The sequence below is a fragment of the Trichechus manatus genome, unplaced genomic scaffold (genome assembly GCF_000243295.1).
Source record: "Trichechus manatus latirostris isolate Lorelei unplaced genomic scaffold, TriManLat1.0 scaffold00063, whole genome shotgun sequence".
Classification (NCBI taxonomy): Eukaryota; Metazoa; Chordata; class Mammalia; order Sirenia; family Trichechidae; genus Trichechus; species Trichechus manatus.
Window position 1 is genome coordinate 8,518,144 of NW_004443999.1, and position 23,406 is coordinate 8,541,549.

At 42.3% G+C, this 23,406-nt stretch overlaps 1 protein-coding gene across 7 annotated transcripts in view; it reads left to right on the plus strand.

Annotated features, from left to right (window-relative positions):
• Window positions 1-22,330, plus strand: part of NEDD4L (NEDD4 like E3 ubiquitin protein ligase) — a 379,907-nt gene extending 357,577 nt beyond the window's left edge. For all 7 annotated transcript variants that reach the window (XM_004379262.3, XM_004379263.2, XM_023733989.1 and 4 more), the window contains 8 exons: window positions 1,403-1,498; window positions 6,691-6,764; window positions 9,237-9,297; window positions 11,221-11,280; window positions 12,838-12,945; window positions 14,346-14,442; window positions 15,558-15,630; window positions 18,399-22,330. In XM_004379262.3, the coding sequence (XP_004379319.1) occupies window positions 1,403-1,498; window positions 6,691-6,764; window positions 9,237-9,297; window positions 11,221-11,280; window positions 12,838-12,945; window positions 14,346-14,442; window positions 15,558-15,630; window positions 18,399-18,501 (672 nt within the window). In that variant the 3' untranslated portion in view covers window positions 18,502-22,330. The remainder of the gene's footprint in view (window positions 1-1,402; window positions 1,499-6,690; window positions 6,765-9,236; window positions 9,298-11,220; window positions 11,281-12,837; window positions 12,946-14,345; window positions 14,443-15,557; window positions 15,631-18,398) is intronic.
• Window positions 22,331-23,406: the final 1,076 nt, after the last annotated feature.

Below are 23,406 nucleotides of genomic sequence, written 5' to 3' on the forward strand. Positions count from 1 at the left end.
CTTGTTTTTCTTTTAATTCACTTGCACCCCCATCTCGGTGCGCTGACACACAGGGCCACTGGGAAGCATCTTTGTCATTTGCGGTATTGGCAGAAAACTTCCGCGGGCCTTACGCCTTGCTGTGATATCAGCTGCGTCTCTTACTTACTTGGGCACATGAGCTCTATCCTGGGCACTTACTAGCACTGCCCCCTGGGTTTCCACTCATCATTATTGCATGAAAGGAGGGGAGGATGCTAGCTGTGCTCTTGAATCCATTCCACTGATTTTCCAATCATGGGTGGATTTGTATACAAGGCCATAGTAACAGGCTCAAATTTCTTTTCATCTTTGACCTTCTATTTGTGCTGTATGCTTTTATTGCTGTGTAATGAGGAAGCTAAGAACATACAAATTTCTCTTACACTCTTAAATTAATTTTATACCACATGTTGACAGTATTTTAAATGCAGCGTGCACATTCTTTTTTGCCTTCTCAGAGCTTGCTGGGTCCCCAGCAGTAGAGCCCTTGTGCCTGAGCAGAGATAGGAGATGAGGACTCTCATGGGACCCACTCTGGGCTTCTGAAATAGAGACAGCCTCCCTGTGTCCCTGAGTCCATTTGCAGAGAGCAGTAGAGGGACAGGAAAGGGCAGAACTTAAAACCATTGGTATTTTAACTGGCTACAAGGTTCTCTTCCTATTTCCTCAATATCTTCACTCTTAAAAGATGGGAAGTTTTTGTTTGTTTATTGTGGTTAAAAATACGCATAACAATATTTGCCGATTCAACTGTTTTGACGTGTATGAGTCAGTGACACTGATTACGTTCTTCATGTTGTGCAGCCATTATCACTATCCTTTTCTGAACTAGACCACCACCATTAACATCAACTCAGTGCCCTCCAGGCAATAGCTCTCTTTCCCCTCCCTCCCGCCCCTGGTAACCACAAATAAGCTTTGGTTCCTATACATATTTGCCTATTTGGTATAAGTAAGATTATATAGTGTTTGTCCTTGGGTGACTGACTTATTTCGCTCAGCATAATGTTTCCAGGGTTGGATCATCCGTGATGTGGCATCTACCAGGACTTCATTTCTTTTAAAATGAGAAGTTGTTTATTCGCTCCCTGTTAAGTTTTAGAGATCAGTACAGTATATGGCAGCTCCTGAGTGTGTGGCTTCCCTGCACTCACAGAGTCCAGGATTCAACTACAAACCCCTGTGACTCCCCAGACATTCCTTGTCCATTTGCATTTTAAATTAAAAGGGAAAGAATGGGAAACATTACATTCATGAATAATGGCAATTCTTGAACATTCTGAATTGGGTTAGAAGGACTTAATTATTTCAAGAAGGCAAATAAGTTTATATTTTGGGAGGAGAAAAGGCTTAATTTTAAATGTCTGTGTCATTCCTATAGGACAGTGAATATTACAACTCTTTGAAGTGGATATTAGAAAATGATCCCACTGAGCTGGACCTCATGTTCTGTATAGATGAAGAAAACTTTGGACAGGTATGTGTGGGTAACCCCGAGAACTCCTTTGGCGTTCAGAGAGCGTTTTATTTTTCACAGGCTGCAGCAGTACTTTGCTGGACAATTAAAAACAACTACCCAGGAGTTCTAGATGTTAATTATCATCTAATTGTATCCGTACCTTACTATCATGCCCGGAAGCCAAGGCCCAGTTACAACCCTTTCTCTCTTCCAGCGCAAAGTTAGAGAAATCTGAAGAGGTCTTGTGGGACATGAATTAGCACCTACTTCTAATCTAAAACAAATCCAAGTGTCAATTTTCATTTGTGCCTTGGTTTTAGACTTTAGTTACTCTGAAAAATAGTGCAGTGGTTTCCGTGACCAGAAGCAGGGGATATTTGGGGGCCTTGGTTTTATTCTGCTTTATGGTTGTGTTGTCATGATGCAGTGGGTGTTATATGGGGCTCAGCATGGTGGGCTCAGGCTCCTATACCATTCCTTCTTGCTTTGCACCCACACTGTCATCAGGACTGGATTAATCATCAAGGTCAATTTCAAGGATAAAGTTGTCTGCCTGGAATTCTCATCATTATCCTAAGGTTCTAAAGGATGTGTTTGTCTTCTGCTTAAAACCTTTGATTTATTCCCCTCCCTCCTCCCCCCAAGTAATAATGATGTACTTGGGAGTATTATCTGACCCTAGTACCTATCTTCTCACAAAAGCCCAGAGATATTTTCCATCTCTCACAGTCTTGAAATTAATTAGATCATAGGGCGTGTTTTAAGGCTTGCCGTATGGAAAATATAGTAGACGGCTTCTCAGCTGCTTCAGAGATTACTGAAAGTGTATGTGCTCCACTATCAGAAGATGTGTCTACAGTCTGTATCACTTCACAATGCTGTTCTGAGTCTTATCGGTGAGCTTTGAGATCAGGCCCCTTGAGGTGTTCTTGGTATCTCCAGTGCTTGCACTTCGTTGATGCTTTCTCAGTGTTTATTAAGCAAATGAATGAATAGTGCTAGCCTAGTGTAGAAAATGGAGCCCTGGTGGTTTAGTGGTTAAGAGCTTGACTGCCAACCAAAAGTTCAGCAGTTTGACTCACCAGCTGCTCCTTGGAAACCCTATGGGGCAGTTCTACTCTGTCCTGTAGGGCCGCTATGAGTCAGAATCGGCTCCATGGCAGCAGGTTTGGTTTTTGGTTTAGTGTAGAAAACATTAATACTGTTATAAGGTGACAGAAGTCCAAAGTATAAGGAATCAAAGTCATATGAATTTCAATGACGAGTTTATTTTTTTAAGCTGGACTTATTTAAAGGCCCTAATGGCCAGTGTTCAAAGGATGACACATTAATAGTCACCCTGGAGCTGTGGCTTCCTTTCCTTTTTAACACATGAAGAAAGGAGTAGAAATAAAAGTCAGGGAGACTTAAAAATCCATCTTATGTGTCTTTTTTATGCATGCATTTACAGAAAACCGTAAGACTACCTGTCTTAGTCATCCAGTCCTGCTATAACAGAAATACCACAAGTGGATGGCTTTAACAAAGAGAAGTTTATTCTCCCACAGTCTAGCAGGCTACAAGTCCAAATTCAGGGTGTCAGCTCCAAGGGGAGGCTTTCTCTGTTGGCTCTGGAGGAAGGTCTTTGTGATGTATCAGTCTTGCCTTGGTCTGGAAGCATCTCAGCTCAGGAACCTCAGGTGCAAAGGACGCGCTCTGCTCCCAGCACTGCTTTCTTGGTGGTATGAGGTCCCCAGCTCTCTGCTTCCGTTTCCTTTTATCTCTTGTAAGATAAAAGGTGGTGCAGGCCACATCCCAGGGAAACTCCCTTTTTCATTGGATCAGGGATGTGACCTTAGTAAGGGTGTTACAATCCCACCCTAATCCTCCTTAAAATAAAATTACAATCACAAAATGGAGGACAACCACACAATACTGGGAATCATGGTCTAGCCAAATGTATACACAATTTTTTGGGGGGACATAATTCAATCCATGACACTACCTTAAATAACACAGTTCAGAAAACTACTGTAAAACCTGCGAAAGCTGGAACCTGTGTAATGCGGAAACCTGTCAGAGAAGGAAAATGCAAATATTTCCCACTAATAGACAGCAATAGGAAAGTGGTAAGACTTCACCGTGTCAAAGGCAGAAAACTTACAAGACCCAGAAAAACAAGGCAGTCCCGTCAAGTTCTGGCTCTCACAGGTTTTACTGTACTAGCAATGTCAAAGTCAGAAGCAGATGATCTAGAAAACCTTCCTTCATTATAGTTAACTATAACTATTCCCATCTAATAAATGAAAACCAAACAGGTTGTTTGGACTTGTAAGTCAACTTCTAATAAAGATCCTGATTATCGTTATACCTCATGCCAGTTATTCATGAAAACAATTCTCAAACCTCATTTAATGCTGTAGATTTTGCTGACTTTTGAATAGAATCAGGTACAGTAATGCAGTAATCACAACAGAGCCACAAGATGAGTAAGTTAATGATTCCATACCTGCTTTGTTAAATCACTGCCTTGCCTTTTTTGTTAAATCACTGCCTTGCCTTTTTAGAGAGCTAACCTAATTAGCAGGAAAATGATGTATCTGTTTTATATTCTGGTAAGAAATTTAGAGCAAGTTCAGCAGCTGTGTATTGATTCCAGCTCCCTTATCCAGTCTATCACCAAGTCTTGTTCATTTCACCTCCCAAATATTTCTCTCCGTTTCTCTCCTTCTCTTCCACCACCAGCACCCAAGCCCAACACCATCTTCTCTCATAGTCTTCTTACAGAGTCTCCCTGCACCCACCTTGCCCTCCTGTAATGGCAGAGTGGTCTTTTCAGAATGTAAAAGTGGTCATATTGTTCCTCTACTGGAAACCTCCGGAGGCTTCCCACTGCCCTCAAGATAAAGACCCAAATCTTTAGCGTGTCCCATGGAATCCTGCATGGCCTGGCCGCACCTACTATTCCCCCAGATGAGGTTCACATCACAAAGCTGCCCCTCCAAGTTCCCTGTCTGGCCCCACTGGCCTCCTTGAACACCCTAACTCCTTCCTGCCCCAGGACCTTTCCCATGCTGCTTCCTGCTATTGAGGGCACACTCCATCCACTCTCAGCTCAGGTGTCCCTTCCCCCAAGAAAGCCTGCCCTGACCCAGACCACTTGCTTCCAGAGTATCTTCTTGTCTCCTTCTTGGCACTGACCCCGGGTGACTTGCTATTTATTTGTATGATGATGTGTTTAGCATCTCTCTCTCCCTCCAGACTCAGGCTCCCTAAGGGCAGCACCAGGTGACAGTAGGAGTCCCTGGTGGCACAAACAGTTACGCGTTTGACTACTAACAGAAAAGGTGGTGGTTCGAACCCACCCAGAGGCAGACAGGCCTGGCCATCTACTTCCGAAAGGTCACAGCCCTGAAAACCCTATGGAAAAAAAAAAAAAAGAAACCCCTGTGGAGCACAGTTCTACTCTGCATACATGAGGTTGCCATGAGTCGAAATGAACTCCATGGCAACTGGTGTGTGTGTGTGCGCACACATGTGCCCGCACACTCTCACTACCTGGCCCAGTGCTGCTCCGTGGTAGTCACTCAGAACGGGGTTGTTGACCCAAAAATACAGACATTAACAATATGCCTGTCCTAGCCTCTCACCTCACTCAGGCCTCTGCCAACCTGTGGACTGTGCATTACTGTTTATTCCAACCCAAGAGGAAGCCCAAGATTCCCTGTGTAAAAAGTTAAAAATCATTTCCTTCAGAGGAGAAAAGCGAGTGTGGTTAACACAGATGAACTGTACATGCAGTCTGCCTTGCTAGATTTTGTGAGCTCTTTTTTTTTTTTGCATTCCACAATTAGAAATGTCAAACCACAAGGTTTGATAATAGCTGTCACTTCTGTGTGATGAAACAGCGATTGCCGTTATTTTGTGATTTGCTTTCTTTCTGGTTGGTCAGAATCTGAAGCTGCAGGTTTCTGGGGCTTCTTTGAATTTGTGTCAGCAGGAGTAAGAATACGTCATACACACATACACTCGTAGACACACAGGTACACACCCTACCGCCTAGGAGAAGGAACCATTTTAGAGCTAAAAACCAGTGGTCGAGTCATCTCCAACTCATGGCAACCCCATGTGTGTCAGAACTGTGCTCCATAGAGTTCAATGGCTGATTTTTCAGAAGGAGATTGCCAGGCCTTTCTTCTGAGGTGCCTCTGGGTGGATGCAAACCGTCAACCTTTTGGTTAGCAGCTGAACCTGTTAACTAGTGGCACCACTAAGGCCTCTGTTACCGCTACAACAAGTAGACACTCTTGATTGCAGGTTCAGTGAAGTAGCATCTGAGCTGGTGGTTTTGAAAAGGTGGTTTTGGTAAATGTCTCAGAACTCGTACAAGAGGCAAGGGCGGAAAGTGGGCAGGGACCATGTAGGAAAATGTCTCTGGAACCAGGCATGTGTTAGGTCAGTGTCTACATTCTCACTGGGGCGATATCACCCCCAAGGGGATGACAGTTGGTTCTTGGGAGGCAAAAAAATTCTTAGACATTACAAAGGGCCACAGTACATACTGCAGGTATAGTGTGGTTCTGTTTATTAAAATTTCATGAAGGGGAGAAATTAGAAAAAAAAATCCACGAAACCTCCTTAGGGAGCAATAATAATAATAATAAAAGATTGAGAAACATTGGGTTGGGGGAAGAGATTGAGTGGAGAGACAGAGGCTGGAAATAGGAGGAGGAAAGAGAGCGGGGTGAGGGGCAGAGCAAGATCCTGGCAGCATTGCTGCTTCTTTGAAAGAAATTCCATGCATCTTTTTTTAGGCCTATAAAATTTAATTTTCAGAAATAAATGGGTTAGGGTTAGGGTTAGAATTTGGGTCTTCATAATCTTGATGAATATACCCTGTCTTTCTTCTGTTAAATATAATTTATTTCTTGAGAAATGAATAGCAGATGTAAAAAATGTTGCTCTTCTCCATTGTTGCCAATATATGAAGAATAATTAAAGCTCATAAATAACCATAAAATAATTTGCCTTTAGTGATAGCATCTTTAAACATGTTACATCTTAACAATTTAAAAACCTCATTAGACGTTCTCTTGTACAGAGAGCTCATTTGCTGGGAGAGATTTCTGAATAAATTTTGCTTATCTCCCTTTTATACTCAGATGTTATTACTGAGTAATAATATGCAAAATAACTTCATGATGGTGATTGTTTTATCTTTGTAATTACAGACATACCAAGTGGATCTGAAGCCCAATGGGTCAGAAATAATGGTAACAAATGAAAACAAAAGGGAATACATTGAGTAAGTATACAGATATTTACAGCCTTTTCTTTTAATAAACTGAACAGCATATTTGGTTGACATGTTTGCCAAACTGCTCATGCATGTTACGGGCATGAGTTTGTTGGTCAGTTTTCAGCAACACAAGTTCCCTCTTGGCTGGGGCTAATGGGAAGTTAACTTGATGGAAACTTTTACTTGTATCAAAGGAGCGCTGGTGGCAGAGTGATTGAGTACTCGGCTGCTAACCGAAAGGTTGGTGGTTTGAACCCACCAGCCATCTGCAGGAGGAAGATGTGGCAGTCTGCTTCCATAAAGATTACAGCCTTGGAAACCCTATGGGGCAGTTCTACCCTGTCCTGTAGTGTCTCTGTGAGTCGGAATCGACTCAGTGGCAGTGGGTTTTACTAGTATCGTGACTTCAATGAGCTGTCATAGAAACAAGCTGTGGAAGGAAAAGACTGTACATTATTGAATAATATGGCAAATACTCTTTGGGAATATGTGGGTTTCTAGTCTAAAATTTAGAAAGCAACAATGGAACACAATGTAAATTACCAGTGGGGTAAAATTAGAAGCTACCAAAGATGAAACATTTCATCTCTTTCCTGACTTCTTTTTCATAAGGAAAATAGTTCAAATGGATAGAAAGAATTCAACACATGCAAATATAATGGACTGTTTCTAACATTTGTAATTGTCTGAACTCAGTTTCACCTCAGTTGGTGTAACAAAAGGCTGAGTTTTTTTTTTAGAAGTACAAATGTTAAGTAATCCTAGGACATTTATACTATTCAGAAAGTCATCTTCTGTTGAGCATATTACTTTTCCTTTTTGGTATGTGTTGACAGATAGATAGACAGACATATATACAGAGAGAGAGGTAGGCTTCAAGTGCACAATTCTGCATTATTCCAAAGATTTCCAGGTTGATTTTGTTGCTCTTACTTACTTTGCCAGTTTAGGCCAGGCCAGGTACAGGGACAAAGGGATGTAGCAATGTTTGGTTCCTGAGTCCTGGCTTCATTTCGTGGGTTACAGCAGTGGCCTGAGCTTGTTTGTACTCAGTGCTTTGTTCAGCATTTCTTCTCATTTGAAGTTGGTAAGAGGACTGGAATTTGGAGAATTGGCCAAGGGTTTTATCAACTTTTAGTGTGATCTGGAAGGAAAAAAAGACCTGCTGCCCTTCTGAATTAAGAAGAAATGGAGAATACTGGAATCTCTCCTTAGAGACCATGGCAAAGAGTGTGACTATTACATAGTAGAATGTTCCTCCACCATCAGGTTAAAGAGCTTGTTCTGCTTAGTAAAAAACTAAAAGTAAAATGCTACAGTTCTGATCTGTTGACGTGCAGTGGCATGCTTGTTCTGAACTTGGAAAATCTCACAAGATGACACCCTTCGTCTTCATTAGGAAAGTAGACATCGTTGTCTTCATTAGGAAAGTACAGCTCTTGGATAGGTTCTAAAACAACAGTTCACCCCAGAGCCACTAGGGTCTAAAGTCCAAGGAATCTGACACATGAGATATATGTCATGCATCATTCTTTGCAGCAAATTGTTTTAGGTTTCAAATTTGGTGGGGGCTGGGGCTGAGCAGATTTCCAGCTAGCTTCACTGAAAAAATTATGATTGAAATCGCCAACTGTTCCCTGACACCTGTATTCCCTGGGTGCAAGGAGAATGATATGTGGCTGCTGATGACAGCACAGCACAGCAAAACCTGATAGGACTGAGCAGTGGCTGTGGAGCCAGACTGGTCCTTGAGGGCCGTTGCCATGGTGCCCCCTTAGATTCGAGGGCCCTTTATGACAAGGTCCTTGTGCTATTTCACGTTGAAATCCACAGTGGATTAGCCTTCCAGTCAGTTCTGCTCAGCACTAAACAGTCACAGGGAAAACCATTCAGTGAATATCAGTTACTTAAAAGGATCTCACATTAATCCTCCAAATGTTGGTATTAAGATATTACTGTAAATTGTTTTGCTAATAGAGCTTACACATCAGTGCTGAAAATCAGTACATTGAATACGAGAAAAAAATATAGACAAAATATGTTGTACTTGGTACTCTCTTTAAAAATATATTTTATACACATCTTTACACATGCATGTGTGATATATGTATGTATGCATGTGCACACACACACCACACACATATATATTCATACTCCATGATTTTTTCTCTTTTCTCCACATAGTCACATTTATAAAGCAACTTTGGTAAGTGAAAGATCTGGAAAAAAACAAAGACATCAAGCATTATTCTTTTGAAGTTCTCAGTGAGATTTTAGCTTCTTCACATGTGTTCCAGTTAGTATTGAAAGGATTAATGAACAAACAGTGTGTTCCCAGCATAAGACCTTTGCTTTCACTGTGTCATTATGGGGTTTTGTTCCTTTCCCTGCCTGATGAGAAGCAGTCAAGGTCGTGAAGGAATAAATGAGCCCTGGCCATGACACAGGTGGTTCAATACTGTTCCATTCTCTCTGCAGCCTCGTCATCCAGTGGAGATTTGTGAACAGGGTCCAGAAGCAAATGAATGCCTTCTTGGAGGTAAGCTGTGCTGGCTGGGTGCTCTGCCGGTGCCTTAGGCAGAGGTCAAGCAGCATTGCTTCTCTCACGTGGCCAGTGTGGTGGAGTTGGTCTTGCACCTGAAGACGGGGTTGGGAGTGGGGTCATGAGGGGAAACGTCAGGAATGCTCAGCTCAGCTCAGCTCAGCCCCTGGCCAGTCTCCAGGACAGGAGTCTGTTATTCCCCAGACTCCACCTTTTGTTGTTGTTGGTTAGTGTTCTCTTGCTTTGCTTCTCTTAAACCTTTTAATTTGCCTTAACTGTTTTTATAAAGGACTTTTTGCAAACTTAATCCAGAAGGCCAGGTTCCCCCACAGAGGCTACGACCGCTGTCCTGAATTGTCAGGTGATATCCACAGGAGGCCAAGAGACACATCTCTGCCTTTTGCTGAGGTGACAGGTTCTGAGAACTTTATAGACTCAGAGCTGAACAGTATAAATAGCAGTTTCCAATTATGCCATTCCTTCCCGGTAGCAACGCCATGCCCTTCCAACACTGTCTTATGCCCTGCCCTTTCTGCATGGCTATCTTAATTCCTCACAGACATCCTTCCTTTGCAAGTACATGTCGAATTCATTTCCTTAAGCTGGGTTTTTATTTTATTCCAAGCCACCTTGTGCCATCTTCCACCCTGTCTGAAGGGTGACGCAAGCACTTCCCGTATTTAAATACAGTGAAACCTGCGAAAGGTGGAACCTGTGTAAGGTGGAAACTTGTCAGAGAAGGAAAACTCAAATAACGGAAAGACGAGATAATCTCATCGCATCCCAGCTCTCACAGGTTTTACTGTATGTCATGTCAGTGAGGCTCCCAGGCTGCATATAAGAGGACCCTCGCAGAGGCTTCTTTTTAAAAAAAAAAAAGTGTTACTCTAGCCAAAAGTGAAATTCCTTTTTAAATCTTCCTAATGGGTATTAAGGAGTCCCTGGGTGGTGCAAATGGTTAAGTGTTCAACTACTAACCAAAATGTTCGTGGTTCCAACTCACCCAGAGACACCTTGGGAGACAGGCCTGGTGATCTGCTTCCAAATGGTCACAGCCATGAAAACCCTATGGAGCACAGTTCTCTGCATACGTGGGGCCACCATGAGTCAGTCAACTCACTAACATGGAAAAAAGCAGCCACAAGTCCACATTTTTAATTTCCACTGAAGGGACGCAGACCTCCAGCTTGGTGCCACTCACGGAAGCTCTCCCCTAGCTCCGTTCCCAGTATGTGACAAATAAAGCCCTAGCCCAGACCACATGCTCAGAAACTTCAGGGGCTTGGTGACATAGAATGTGAGGTAAACCTACTTGAGAACAGCAGGTGTCATATTTGTTTGGACAAGAAACCCTAAGAAGCAGATGCCTGGGCCCCACCCCAGGTGATCTACACTTTCAGACACCCGGTGTCCACAGGCTGCAGTGCCCAGAGGTATTCGGAGTTTCGTCCAAGGTCACTCCTACCTAGTGGTAAACAGAAACAAGAGCTCGATTTTCCGCACTCCCAGTCTCTCTGCCAGATCATTCTGCTCCTTCTGCATTTCATCTCTGTCCCTTCAGTGTGTTATTTTTGAAAATGTTCTTTTGCACATCTGTCCTGTGCGTCTTAGGACACACTGACTCCATAGCAATACGTCATATGTGGCTTTCAGAATCCACCTGCTGGCAGCAGCCCACATTTTCATAAGGCTTCAAAATTTACTCAAGTACCTGAACTTTCTAGATGGTACTATTTTTCAACATGGAGTTACATGTTATTGCAATTACAGCAGTTTGATACCATCGTTGATATATGGATCATCAGTTTAAAAAAATGTATTTTCCTAGCTAACCAAAAAAATTTGTTTTTCCTTTAAAATATGTCTCTTTCAAGGAAAAAGGTATTTAAGGTGATTTTTTTCTTCTTTTTTTACCTTCAGGGATTCACAGAACTACTTCCTATTGATTTGATTAAAATTTTTGATGAAAATGAATTGGAGGTTTGTATTGTGAACATCATTTTATGTATAGAAGATAAAAAGTATCGTTATTTTACAACTAGATTTTAATATTCTCTGATGCATACTGTCCCTAAAGGAATAAGTTGAGATGAAATCTATTACATGTCTCTTGTCTGTGGGGCTTGTTTGTTTGCTGATTTGAGAGTAAGGAATTGCAGAAGTACCCAACCATAGATTCATTACCCGTGAGAGGGCAGTTCTGGGGCATATCAGATAAGTAGAGACCCATCCTCTGAATGGGTTCATGGTCTTGTGCACACCAGGTAAGGAAAATTGCATCAGGTAGAGCCAAGGTTTCAGCAGCCCTTTGGGGTGTCAGCCCCCTGCTTGCAAGGCCCAGCTGGCCGAAGGTCCTAAGGTGCCTCTCCATCCCTGTGGCAGCTATAAATGGGGAGACATGGCCACACAAGGTGGGGGTAAGCATCTGCTAGGGGCTGGAGACCAGCTGTCTCAGTAAACTCGAAGTGGTTGATGCTGAGTAAGAAAGAAACATCAGACAACAACAAGGTAGTAGCAAAAGATAGTTTAATGATTCTGTCTCAGCTTCTTTGTGTTGACTGACTGAGGTGCGAGCTAGCAGTGTAAGAACCAAAGGATGTTTCTCACCCCTTTTTGTGTTGAGAGAAACATGAGGAGGAAGCCTGTGGCTAATTGAGAAGCTGTTGATGAGACTCAGCCATTTGTCCAAGCCACGTCCATGAAGCATTTCTCATAGACTGGCTTTCTGTACTTTTATCTCAAAGTGGAAGCTTTGAGGTAGATGATGACATAGAAATCATATAGGGTGAGCCTTGTAGGAGAAGTCACTGACCTCACAAGTTTCCCCAGCAAGGTGCTGGCATAGGCAGGACCAGGAACCTAGTGTTCGGGCTCTGGTTTAGTTCTCCTTCATTTTTCTCTGGTGCCTCTGCGAGAATATCATAGTCCATTTTTTCACAGGGAACTTTCTCTGTTGAAAGGTTACATAATAGGAGAAGCAAACTTAAGTGATAAGTCAAGGAATTGATGACGGCATTAGTACATGTCTCGGTCCACAGGCCCCTGAACAGATTAGGTTATTTCTCATCCCCTGGATTGATCGATCTCGGGGAGATGAGTTCTTGCTGTCATATGCATTAATTCTCTGGGGCAGGGGGCAAATACTGTATTTTCAAATATGGAGACAAATAACCACTCAGAAGGGAGAACTTCATCCAGGATAAAGTGCATATGTTAATGGAGCGTAAGGAAATCTGTGAGCACTGGGTTTAAGATTAGAGGGGTTGAGAAGAGGATTGACTCGGAGCTTTTATTTCCAATGTGAAGTGTAATGACCTTGTCCAAGCTTGGAGTTGGGTCACCCCCATTCCCTATGATGTCTCTTTGGTCTGCCGTGGCAGGTAAAATTTGGGAGCACGTATCCATCTTCATTTGTTTTTATGAATTGCTTTGCACAATGACAAAACGCTGGCATTGAGGAAAAGCCAGTTTTCTGTGTGTATGACTTTTAGGCTTTCCTGTCCTGCCTCATTTACACCTGGTCAATTTCCTTACTAGTTGCTGATGTGCGGCCTTGGTGACGTGGATGTGAACGACTGGAGACAGCATTCTATTTACAAGAACGGCTACTGCCCAAATCACCCCGTCATTCAGTGGTTCTGGAAGGTAACTAACTCCAGGCCGCGGTGGGCCTCCATGGTGTGCTGGGAGCCACAGGGATAGATCCCTTTTCCATGCTGCTCCACCTGGGTTAGGTCTGAGGGCTCTTTGCTGCCCTTCGTGGTCTCACTTGGGGACTGACTCTGGAAATTGGGGTGCTATATTTGCACTTGGACTGCTAGGGGAGAGAAGAGGCAGACTGAGCTGGAAGAAGCTCTTAACTGCTGCTTGTCTGTATCACTAATGGACAACTAGACCTTGAATAAGATTGCTCCTTATCAAAGCGCATGTCTTTCCTCGACTCCTTGGTTAAAGTCGCTGTTATTTGGAGAACCCAGAGAGTAGGATGGTTCTAAAAAGGAGCTAACTGGATTCAAGCAATCTGAAACTAGTCCACTCAAGTGAAAATAAGAATGGAAGGTTTCTCAACGTGTAACCATGCTCTGGGACTTCTTTCCAAGATGCCATTTTCTGTTTAAAAAAAAAAAAAAAAAAAATTTATTTCCCCCCATTTTTTGTTAATTCCAACCAACATTTTGAGCTTTATGCCTTTCAACAAAGATGTAAATGAAATTTGATCTACTTAGTACCAGTGTTTTCATTCTACTCAACTTAGGCAGGAAGGGAAATTGGAATGGGTGGGTACAAAGGAGAGAGATGGTAAGTTGACTTTAAAATTCCAGTTTTTAAAAAAGGCTGATTGTTTGCTTAGAGAAAAAAAGAAATTGCCTAACTTGTTTTAATTTCTAAAATTTATTATTAATAATATTTCAAGTGCCAGAAGAAGTGTACAGAGAGAAAAAAACAAAAGCAGGTTCTTTGTGAGTCCTTGTCCCTGTCTCACCCAGCTTTGATTTGGGGTATTTTTTTTTTTTTTACTGCAGTTCAAATAACATTACCAGTAAAACCAACTCAATTCCTGTTATAATTCAGACATGTAAGATAATACAGATTGTTTTAGAGGCCTTTCCTTCCCTTTTTTTTTTTTTTTTTTTTATAAAATGTTATCTTAGAGTATTTGTTGACATGTGAAATCCCATCTCATATTCTCTTGTATCCTGTGTTCCCCAGTGTCAATGCCTCTGTAAAACTGTGTATTTATCATTGGCTTAGGGGAGCTGGCACATCTTACACACACAAACATGAGCTTGATGCCATCAAAGAGTCAGCGTTTTATATCCTTTATTTTGACGTACTGGCAGAAGAAGAGAGAGACATTGTGATCTCTAAAATTAGAGAGGACGGGATTGTGGTGCCCATTAAAAAAAAAAAAAAGGCTCAGTTTTCAGAGTCAACCGTCTGGGTCTGGCCTCGCAGGGTAAATAAGACCAAGTCCGGCATGTCTGCCCTGCAGTCACGTACACGGGTCACGTGGGGATGCACTGACCTCCTGCCCCTGTTCACAGGCAGTGCTGCTGATGGACGCCGAGAAGCGCATCCGGTTACTGCAGTTCGTCACGGGGACATCCCGAGTACCCATGAATGGATTTGCTGAACTTTACGGTGAGCAGGATCACGTTGGGGCCAGGTCCTCTCCTGTGACTCCCTAGCCTGAATGCAGCTGTGTCCCCAGAAGACTCTTTGTCCTGGGCCCCTGGACAAGGCTAAGATGTCTTTTCATGACAGTGTCACAAATAGGTTCAGTAAAAGTACAGGTGGTCCCCGACTTAATGAGGTATTCCTGTTATGACAAACCGCACTTATGGGTTTTTTTTGTACATGTTATTGTTAGTAACATGTACTGCATACAGTCTTGCAGCGTGTGATTTGCTGATATTATCATTCTCAGATGTTCATTTGCAGACGTTCAGAGACAAAGATCGGATTTATAAAGATACTGATAATAAAAGGCAATAATAATGAAAACTTAAAAAAAAAAGTATTAGACTTAAGTCAGAACCAACTTATGATGGAGTTGTCGGAATGGAACCCCATCATAAGTCAGGGACTACCTATACTTCACACAGATAATTGCATGCTTCTGCATCAAGCTATTGTACCATTATCTTTATTTAGGGTCTCCTCCCCCTTCCTCTTCAGGGAACCATAAGGTTGATCTTCTTTTTATTTTGTTTTATTTTTTTTCCCCGCTGCTTTTTTGGTGCATCTTTAAAAACTAAGTTTTACAGCGTCATCTGTTTGATTATAAACAGAATTAAGTTTAAAGGGCACTTCACCTCCAGGAGGCAGGATTCTACAGTGCTTACTGTAGATTTTTTTTTTTAATTACTCTTTCTGCTCCATAAACTGAAGGTCACATTTTTTTTTCCCCAAAAAAAGTTTTAAATGTAAGCTTCCAGGTTTAAAGGTTGTCGGCTGTCTGCAGTTCCAGATGTTGTTATGTTGGTTAAACTTGACCAGATTCCACTCTGAAAGCCTTGCAGTCTGTGTTGTGAAGCTGTGCAGACCTCTTGCTTCCTCCAACATTAAATATTATGTTGCAGCAGACAAGGGTGTCAGACGGAGCCCGGAGCCCGGGGCAAACCCTGCCTAGTTGCAGTCCTGACAGGAGCTGAGCCTTCTCTTCTCTCTCCTTCCTTATTGACTTTAAGTCCACACATTAGTTTTGTTCTACTGCCCTAAGCACTCTTCACATTATTACTTTTTTTTTCTTCCAGGTTCCAATGGTCCTCAGCTGTTTACAATAGAGCAATGGGGAAGTCCTGAAAAACTGCCCAGAGCTCACACTTGGTGAGTGACAAAAACACCGAGGTGTCAACAAACAGTATTTAAAATACTTAGCTGTATGTGGTGCTGGGCTAGGAGTTACAGAATGCCACACTTCTGCCCATAAATAGCCTGTTGTTGTTGTTAGGTGCCATCGAGCCAATTTTGACTAACAGCGACCCCATGTGACAGAGCAGAGCTGCCCCATAGGGTTTTATTTGCTGTAATCTTTACGGAAGCAGATCACCAGGTCTTTTTCCCGTGGAGCTGCTGGGTTGCTTCAAACTGCCAATCTTTCGGTTAGCAGCCAAGCACTTAACCATTGCACCACCAGAGCTCCTTCATAAATAGAGTACCAAATGACATCGACGTAGATGAAAATGTAAATTGTAGAGTAATATTAACAAAACTTAAAGTAGGATTTAAACAGACCCGGTATATTTCGCACTGAAAGGGTTAAACCCTCCGTGCTACCGGAAATTTGTCCTCCAGGCCCCCTCTTTCCGTAATTATTCTAGGTAGCAGAGATTTCACTATATATTTAATACATATAGGTGTGGCAGCTCCCAACCTATAGACAGACTGGGTTTTTATTCCAATGTTACATTGGTTGTGTAGAACTTAGGATAAAATTATCTATAGAAACAAGGTTTTTGAAAGGTCTTCCATGCCAGCCTATAAGCCGTAATTCCCCTGGAATTGAGTAATGATGTAATGGTGGCAGGGAGCATAAGTGCCTGACAGATGACCCTATGCCCAGGGGAGAAGGCTGTCGTCAGACGCCCACTCGGGATGTGAAGCTTAGGAAGAAGGATCTCAGTGGTCGTCTTTGCAGAGCTACATGACACCACACAAATGCAAAGCATGTGTGCAATAGATTTTTTTATAGCAGCATTCCATGAACTCTGGTCTTGCTGACCCAAGCTCCAGTGTCCCTCGAGTAGGCTTTTCTGCACAGGCTTTTGTTTCTTGCCGTTTAGGAAGCTAGTGAGAATGGGCCTTCTGGAAGAGTGGCGAGCCGCTCACGCCCACAACCCCGCTTTTCTCACCCTCAGCAAGGGATCCCAGAGCCCACATCAGCCACACTGAGCTCCATAATGCAACTGAACACTCAGAGCAAGACACGCCCACCCTAAACTAACAATGCTGGTGCACAGAAAATTTGCATGAAAATGTATTTGTGAAAAATTGGCTGTGAAAGGGTTTCTGCTTCGGTTGGATTCTCTTGCCTCACTGGAAAGAAAGGTTTTTCCATTCATCCCGCTCTGAATGGAATGAATATGGTCATTGCCAGTCAGGCTCTTGAAAGCCAGCCGAACCCTGCCTAGGATGAGTGAATGCCCAGTGCAGTCATGCGCATGAGCCTCTGCTTTTGTTCTAGAGGGACAGTGCTTTGGTAGTTTGGAGCTTTGATTCCAAACAATATCAGAGTCAAACATGGTTCTCTGGGTTATGATAGGAGTCCCTGGGTGGCGCAAACGGTTAAGACGCTCGACTGCTAACCGAAAGGTTAGTGGTTTGAGTCCACCCAGAGGCACCTCAGAAGAAAGCCTGGGGATCTACTTCTGAAAAATCAACCATTGAAAACCCTGTAGAGCACAGTTCTACTCTGACACACATGGGGTCACCATGAGTCGGAATCAACTCCACGGCAACTGGTACTGGTGGGTTATCATACCTTTGGTTTGAAAGGCAGGCAGCATTGAGCCAAACCCCAGGACTTTTGGTAGTGGTGCAGAACCCCGAAACTGCTAGTACTAATAATAATGAGTATTAATAAGCACTAAATTAGTACAGTCATCTTCTGTGGATCAGGCACTATACTAAGCGCTTACACATATGGACCTATTTAACCTTTATGGCAACCTGTGGTTTACTACTATTATCCCCATAAGCTATTCGTAAGCTTACCCATGATCACACAGTTCAGAAATTCACAAAGCACAGGATTTGAACTCAGGTCTGCTGGAATTAGAATCTGTACCTTTAACCACTACACCAGATGTACTGCCTCTGTTGATACAGTTTACTTTCTTTTTAGAATCTTCAAAGAGAATCCAATAATGTCATATTGTCTCCCTATGAGCCTATGGACAGATTTCTTTTTTGTTTTTTTTTTTTTTAATTGCCATCAAGTTAACTCCAACTCATGGCAATCCCCTGTGTGCAGAGTGGAACTGCTCCATAGGGTTTTCAAGGTTATGACTTTTCAGAAGCAGATCACCAGGCCTGTCTTCTGAGGCGCCTCTGGGTGGGTCTGAACCGCCAACCTTTCAGCTACTAGTCGAGCACTTAACCGTTTGCATCACTCAGGGACTCCTCTGTGGACAAACGTCTTCCTGTTGAACTTTTTTCTATTTCAGCACCCACGCACTTCAGACACGACGAGAAAATGGTGCAGCCAAGATGAGCTCTCCACACTCGTTCTCAGCCTGGGATGCACACTGGAACCACCTGGAGAGCTTTACCTAAATGCCAGTGCCAGGGTCCACCCCCAGAGGCTGAGATTCAGTTGGTCTGGGGTGTGACCTGGATGCTGGAATTTTAAAGCTCCTCCAGTTGATTCTTGCTTGCAGCCAGGGCTTGCTTTCTTCCATAGATTATATAGCTTATTTGGTATGGGCAGTTTCATAGCTGGAATTTATATTTTGGTCCTCAGAATTGTTGGCTAAGATTTGTTCATCCTCTTGCCCAAACACCGAATGGCTCCTTTGCCAAATCTAGGAAATGGCTGTTGTCACTAAAGGGAAATCATGATTGCTTTTCACCTCCACACTTTTGTCCTTTTGCAGCTTTAATCGCCTTGACTTACCTCCATACGAAACCTTTGAAGATTTACGAGAGAAGCTTCTCATGGCTGTGGAAAATGCGCAAGGATTTGAAGGGGTGGATTAAACGCTCCCTGCCTCGGGGTGGTCGTTCATCGAGCAAGTTCTGCTCACACTTTTGCATTTGCCTAACAGACTTTTGCAGAGACAGTGGCGGAAGCACAGCTGCGCAGCATGGCTCCTGGAGCAGAGCCTTCTCCTGTGCACGTGCCCAAGTGCAGACGTGGGAGCCGGTCCCAGCGTGTGCTCCTTCCTGCATTCTCCACCACAAATTATCAACTGGTTGACGTGTACGCTAATTACATTTCAGGAGGACTTACTCTATTTATGTTGTGCCTCTGTAGGCAAAGCCCTTAATAAATATTTTACATACTTTCTAATGACAATGAATGGAATTAATCACTCTACAGGTATAGTATTACAGCTCATGTTTACTTTTTTAAATGATTCAGACCGATTTTCAGATTTTATTTCATTACGATTAAAGATGTCTCCTGTACTTGGAAAGTAAGCTTTTTTTTTTTTTTTTGTATTTGAATTTCATACCAAGCTTCTTGTCAGTGACGTTTTTATTTTTGAAGTCCTTTGACACTCCCCCCACCCAACTTTATTAGAATCAGAAGACTGATTTTTGTCCAGAAACCTGCAGACAAGTACTTTGAGAGACTCTCCAGTGGAACATTAGGCATAATGATATTTTTCTCCATACTAGAGAGGATGAGAACAAACTGGATATTACAGGTTTTTTGTTGTTTTTTTTTTTTGTATAAACTTAGCTTAATAGCTACAGGCTGAGAGAACTGTAATATAGCATGACAAATTTTGTGTTGACTTGAAAGGAATCACACCATTATTCCTTAGAAGTAATTACGTGTGCTGTAACACATTTGAGACAGGGTTGGACTGTCCATTCTCCTAGGAGAAATTGCTTAACCCTTCCTGACGCTGTACAGTCATCCTTTTATTATATTTTCCTCTTTGCTGTTTGTTGTAGAGACATTCTTGAATGAAACTTGGCACTGCTCGATTTGAAACTGTGGAAACCAGATCCGTCTTGTCTCCTGTTTATATGCGTTTGCTAAAGGTCGCTGAATAACTCATTTTCGTTCTGACTGCACCAATTCTGAAGGCACTTTATGTACCACATGGAGGTCATGTCTGGTTTTGTTTTCGTTTTTTATTATAACCATTAAATGTGATGATGATTTCTTCTCCCTGCACACGTCTTTCCGGTACGATATCTATCCATTGTGAATCTGGCTGCTGATGATGTATAAAACCCAGATGTAAAGCTGAGCCTGCAGACCTGTCCTCACTGATTGTTTTGTGATTTCTACTCAACTACCGAGATTTATTTAATATACAGTTAATCTAACCGAGTTTTGTTACCTATGACATGTTGCATGCTTAAATACTATGTACTGAGTTGTACCTACCGTGCGCTACATGGAACATGAGAGAGAAGATTTGATTTGCTCCACTAAGTCCAGCGGTTAGGCTGGTAGTGGTACAGGGCCGAGGATACCTGCGCATTTGGGTTCTCTTCCACTTTGGAAGTCTGTGAAGTCTTTGTTCCAGAATTCTGTCGTGTTTTCAGAGAATGTCTGAGACAGTAGTGTCTGCTGTCGTGATTTCCTTTTTAGCCAGTATTGTCCTATACCCTGTCGTGGCAGTTAAAGACACTAGAGATTTGATCTCTTCCCAGTTGTAGAGAAGACAAAAAGCTGTGGTTTCAGGAGCTCCATTGGTTACCTAAGAAGGACCGTTTGGTGCGAGAAAATGCTAATTACCCAGCTTTGGGTGGCTTGGGAGAAGCCATGGATGTTTGCAGTCATAAATGAGTTATCTGAAGTGGTGCAGAGGCCTGAGATTTCTCAGAGATGGTGGATTTCTACAGAGCCAAGTACTGCTTCCCTTTTCATATTGGTTTAAAAACATCCAGTGGTAATCAGAAAACTTAGATATCAAGTAATTATCAAGAACAATATTGTTCATTATTTTTACTTGTGGGACTTTTTGCCCTATGGTCAGTGTAGCAAATGTCTCAGTGGAAAAATCCCCCTTTTGTGACGCTCATAGTCCAGAATGTTTTCTTTTCAGGAATTGTGCCAAAGGCCGAGTTGAGCAGCATGCTTTGATGGTTTTTGAGAGTGATCATAAAATTATAGGGAGAGCAATCCAACAATTGTAGTCTAGGAACCAGGATCCCTCTGTCATTCTGTAAATTGTGTAGTCAGAAAAGAATATCCACTAAAAGCAAATTAGGCAAAGTATTGAAAGTGTGAAAGAAAAATCATTCCAAGATAACTTCTAAACCAGGAACAGATAAGAATTATCAGAACATACCCCTATGAATACTTGAAGGATAACAATTGTGAATGGCAATTCCGTTCCTCTACCCTTTAGTAATACCTGATTTTAATGAGAACCAAATATTGCTGGGCTTGGGGATCTTTTTTAAGTCAAAATAAGGTTCACTGTTCGTTAGCAGTTCTCAGTGTTTCACTCTTCGTCTGAAATAGTCGTGGATCTTGTTTTTGCTAAATCTTGACGACCATTTCCCATCTTCAGGACGTAATTGCGGGTGACAGGTGAGGAAATGTGCAGCCTAAAGAGTGGGTTGCTTGGTCATTCCCTGGGCATCTGCCTACCCCACCATCCGGCCCAGGGAGAAGGAAGGTGTTGCCTGTTCTAGGGTGTCCTGAGCAGCCCACGCTACTCTGAAATCCAGGGTCTTTCTAGCCTCCATTTTCTCCCAAGCCACAGGAATTACCTTCATCCAAATTCCTTAGTTCCCTGCAGCAGGGACAGTCGTTATGGACTCGTTTACCATGAGGTTAAGAAGTTCCAAATCATGATAAAGGTCTGTGAACATCAGTTATCACGGCTGCCCAGAGGTCCTGAGTATTCCTATCCCTACCTCTTGTTGGCCTAAGGATGAATTTGGAAATCCGCCTGGTGGGATTAGCTCAGATGGTGTGCTCCTTTTCTACCTGCTGCCTTCTGGAATGGTAAATGATGAGGCATTTGGCTATGTTAAAGCTGTATTCCATTTCATTGCTTTTGTCTTTTTTGCCTGAAACATGACCGTAGTTTATTTTTCTGTAGCAAGTCTTCTAACAAGTCACAACAGTGTACAATGTGTATTTAATTTTTGTTTCCAAGGCTCTTTGCTAGCCACCACCAGAGATTCCCTAAGGTCAGATGGTAAATGATGTAAAAGCCGCTTTACATGAATTATTCCTCCCACTTAAGGACCTGGTGACAGACTTTGAAAAATGGTTTGCAAAATATTTGAACCACTCTGTAGCTCACATTGTTAAAGAGACCACATGTACCATTGTTGTTTGATCTTGCCAGATCCAAATTGGGTGTCTTGAAAGCCAAGTTCATATGCAGCAAATCACTAATTATTGTTAACAGTTACTGATGGTTTAAGAGTTGACTCTAGTATTTCCCTAAGAGTCTTGTATCTCACTTCTGGAATTTTAACATCTATGAAGAGAGCCTGGGTTAATCTATTCTTGAGCCCCTACCACCGAGCTAGCTCTCCTCTTCCTTTGCCTCTCTCCTCCAGGGCCTGATTCTGTCCCCCGACTAGGAAGGAGAGGTGGGGAGGTGCTGTCTGGCGTCATTTTCTGACTTGCCAGTAGGAGGTGCTGCTGTGCAGGGTAACTACCCGCCAGCTCTCTTCCCAACCCCCAGAAGACCAAGCACTACCTCTGTCTTTCAGGCTTTGGGGTATGTCCTGAGAATTCATGTCAAAACTGCCAACTTCAGGTCTGAGATGCATTTAAAAAATCCTTATGAACCCCACTTTGTACTTTAGATTTTAAACCTGGGAAGAAAATGTGATATACTTTGGACCACTTTTTTTTTTTTTTTTTTTTTCTATACGCCTTAATGAACAGTGTATATACATGGGCATACACATGCCCTCACCCCAGAGTGCTTTCAGTGTGTCAGAAAATGCTGTAGCATTAGAATGTGAGCCGGGGTCATGTCTTACAGGAAAGGGATAGCTTTGTTGTGTGTGGAGTTTTCCAAGAAAATCTCTCATCAGGCACCCATCCTTCGTTTGAGATGTTACACTCAAAGCAGTGCATGTTGGAAATGCATGTCTTTGTGTTAGCTGGTTTTATGTTTGTAAGGAATAGCAATAGGAGTCTAACAACATTGCTGGTGGCCACCAACCTCTAGTGTACTGCATTCTCAACTTTGTATTGATGCATCAGAAGCCTTCCTCATGACCATGTGTCTACCAACATGTGTTCTGTATAAGCCAGTTAGCTCCTCTTTACTCAGACTGATTTCACCTAGATTGTCACAGTTTCCTTCATGTTAACTTTGCGTAACTTTGTTTTTCCTGTACTACTACGTATGTAAGATATATATACATATATACGTACATATGCTGTCCAAATATATGTATATATTTATATAGCATTTTTACACCTTTACTGAGTAATCTGGTTTCAAAAGGGAGTAGTTGAGTCCCTTCTACAGTTTTCTCCAAGCTGTGTCCTGGCTATTCTGACCCTTCAAGCCTGAGAACCTCAAAAAGATGATGTTAATTTGCTGTCATTTCTTAATTCAGGATCTATTATCAAACAAAACATGAAAAAAACGGTGACTTTTAAGGTGAAAACGAGTTTCAAGCATTCCAAATGAATTCTCAATGTTTCATAACTTCCTAGCAGGAAGCCAAGTACTATTTGATACAGTGGTTAAAAAACCAAACTCCCTTGACATTTTTTAAAAAACATCTTATGGATAATGCTCATTTTCACAATCAGAATAGCTTTAAAATATGGCTAAATTTGATATACACCAAAAATGTTTTATTCAGGACAAATCCTTTTTTTTTTCCTTTTCATTTTCCTTGAGAGAGCTAAAGAGAAATTGTAGCTTGTTTTCCTGACAGCAAAAGAGTAATGTGACAAAAATGAAGTTGTTGTAATGAAGTGATACA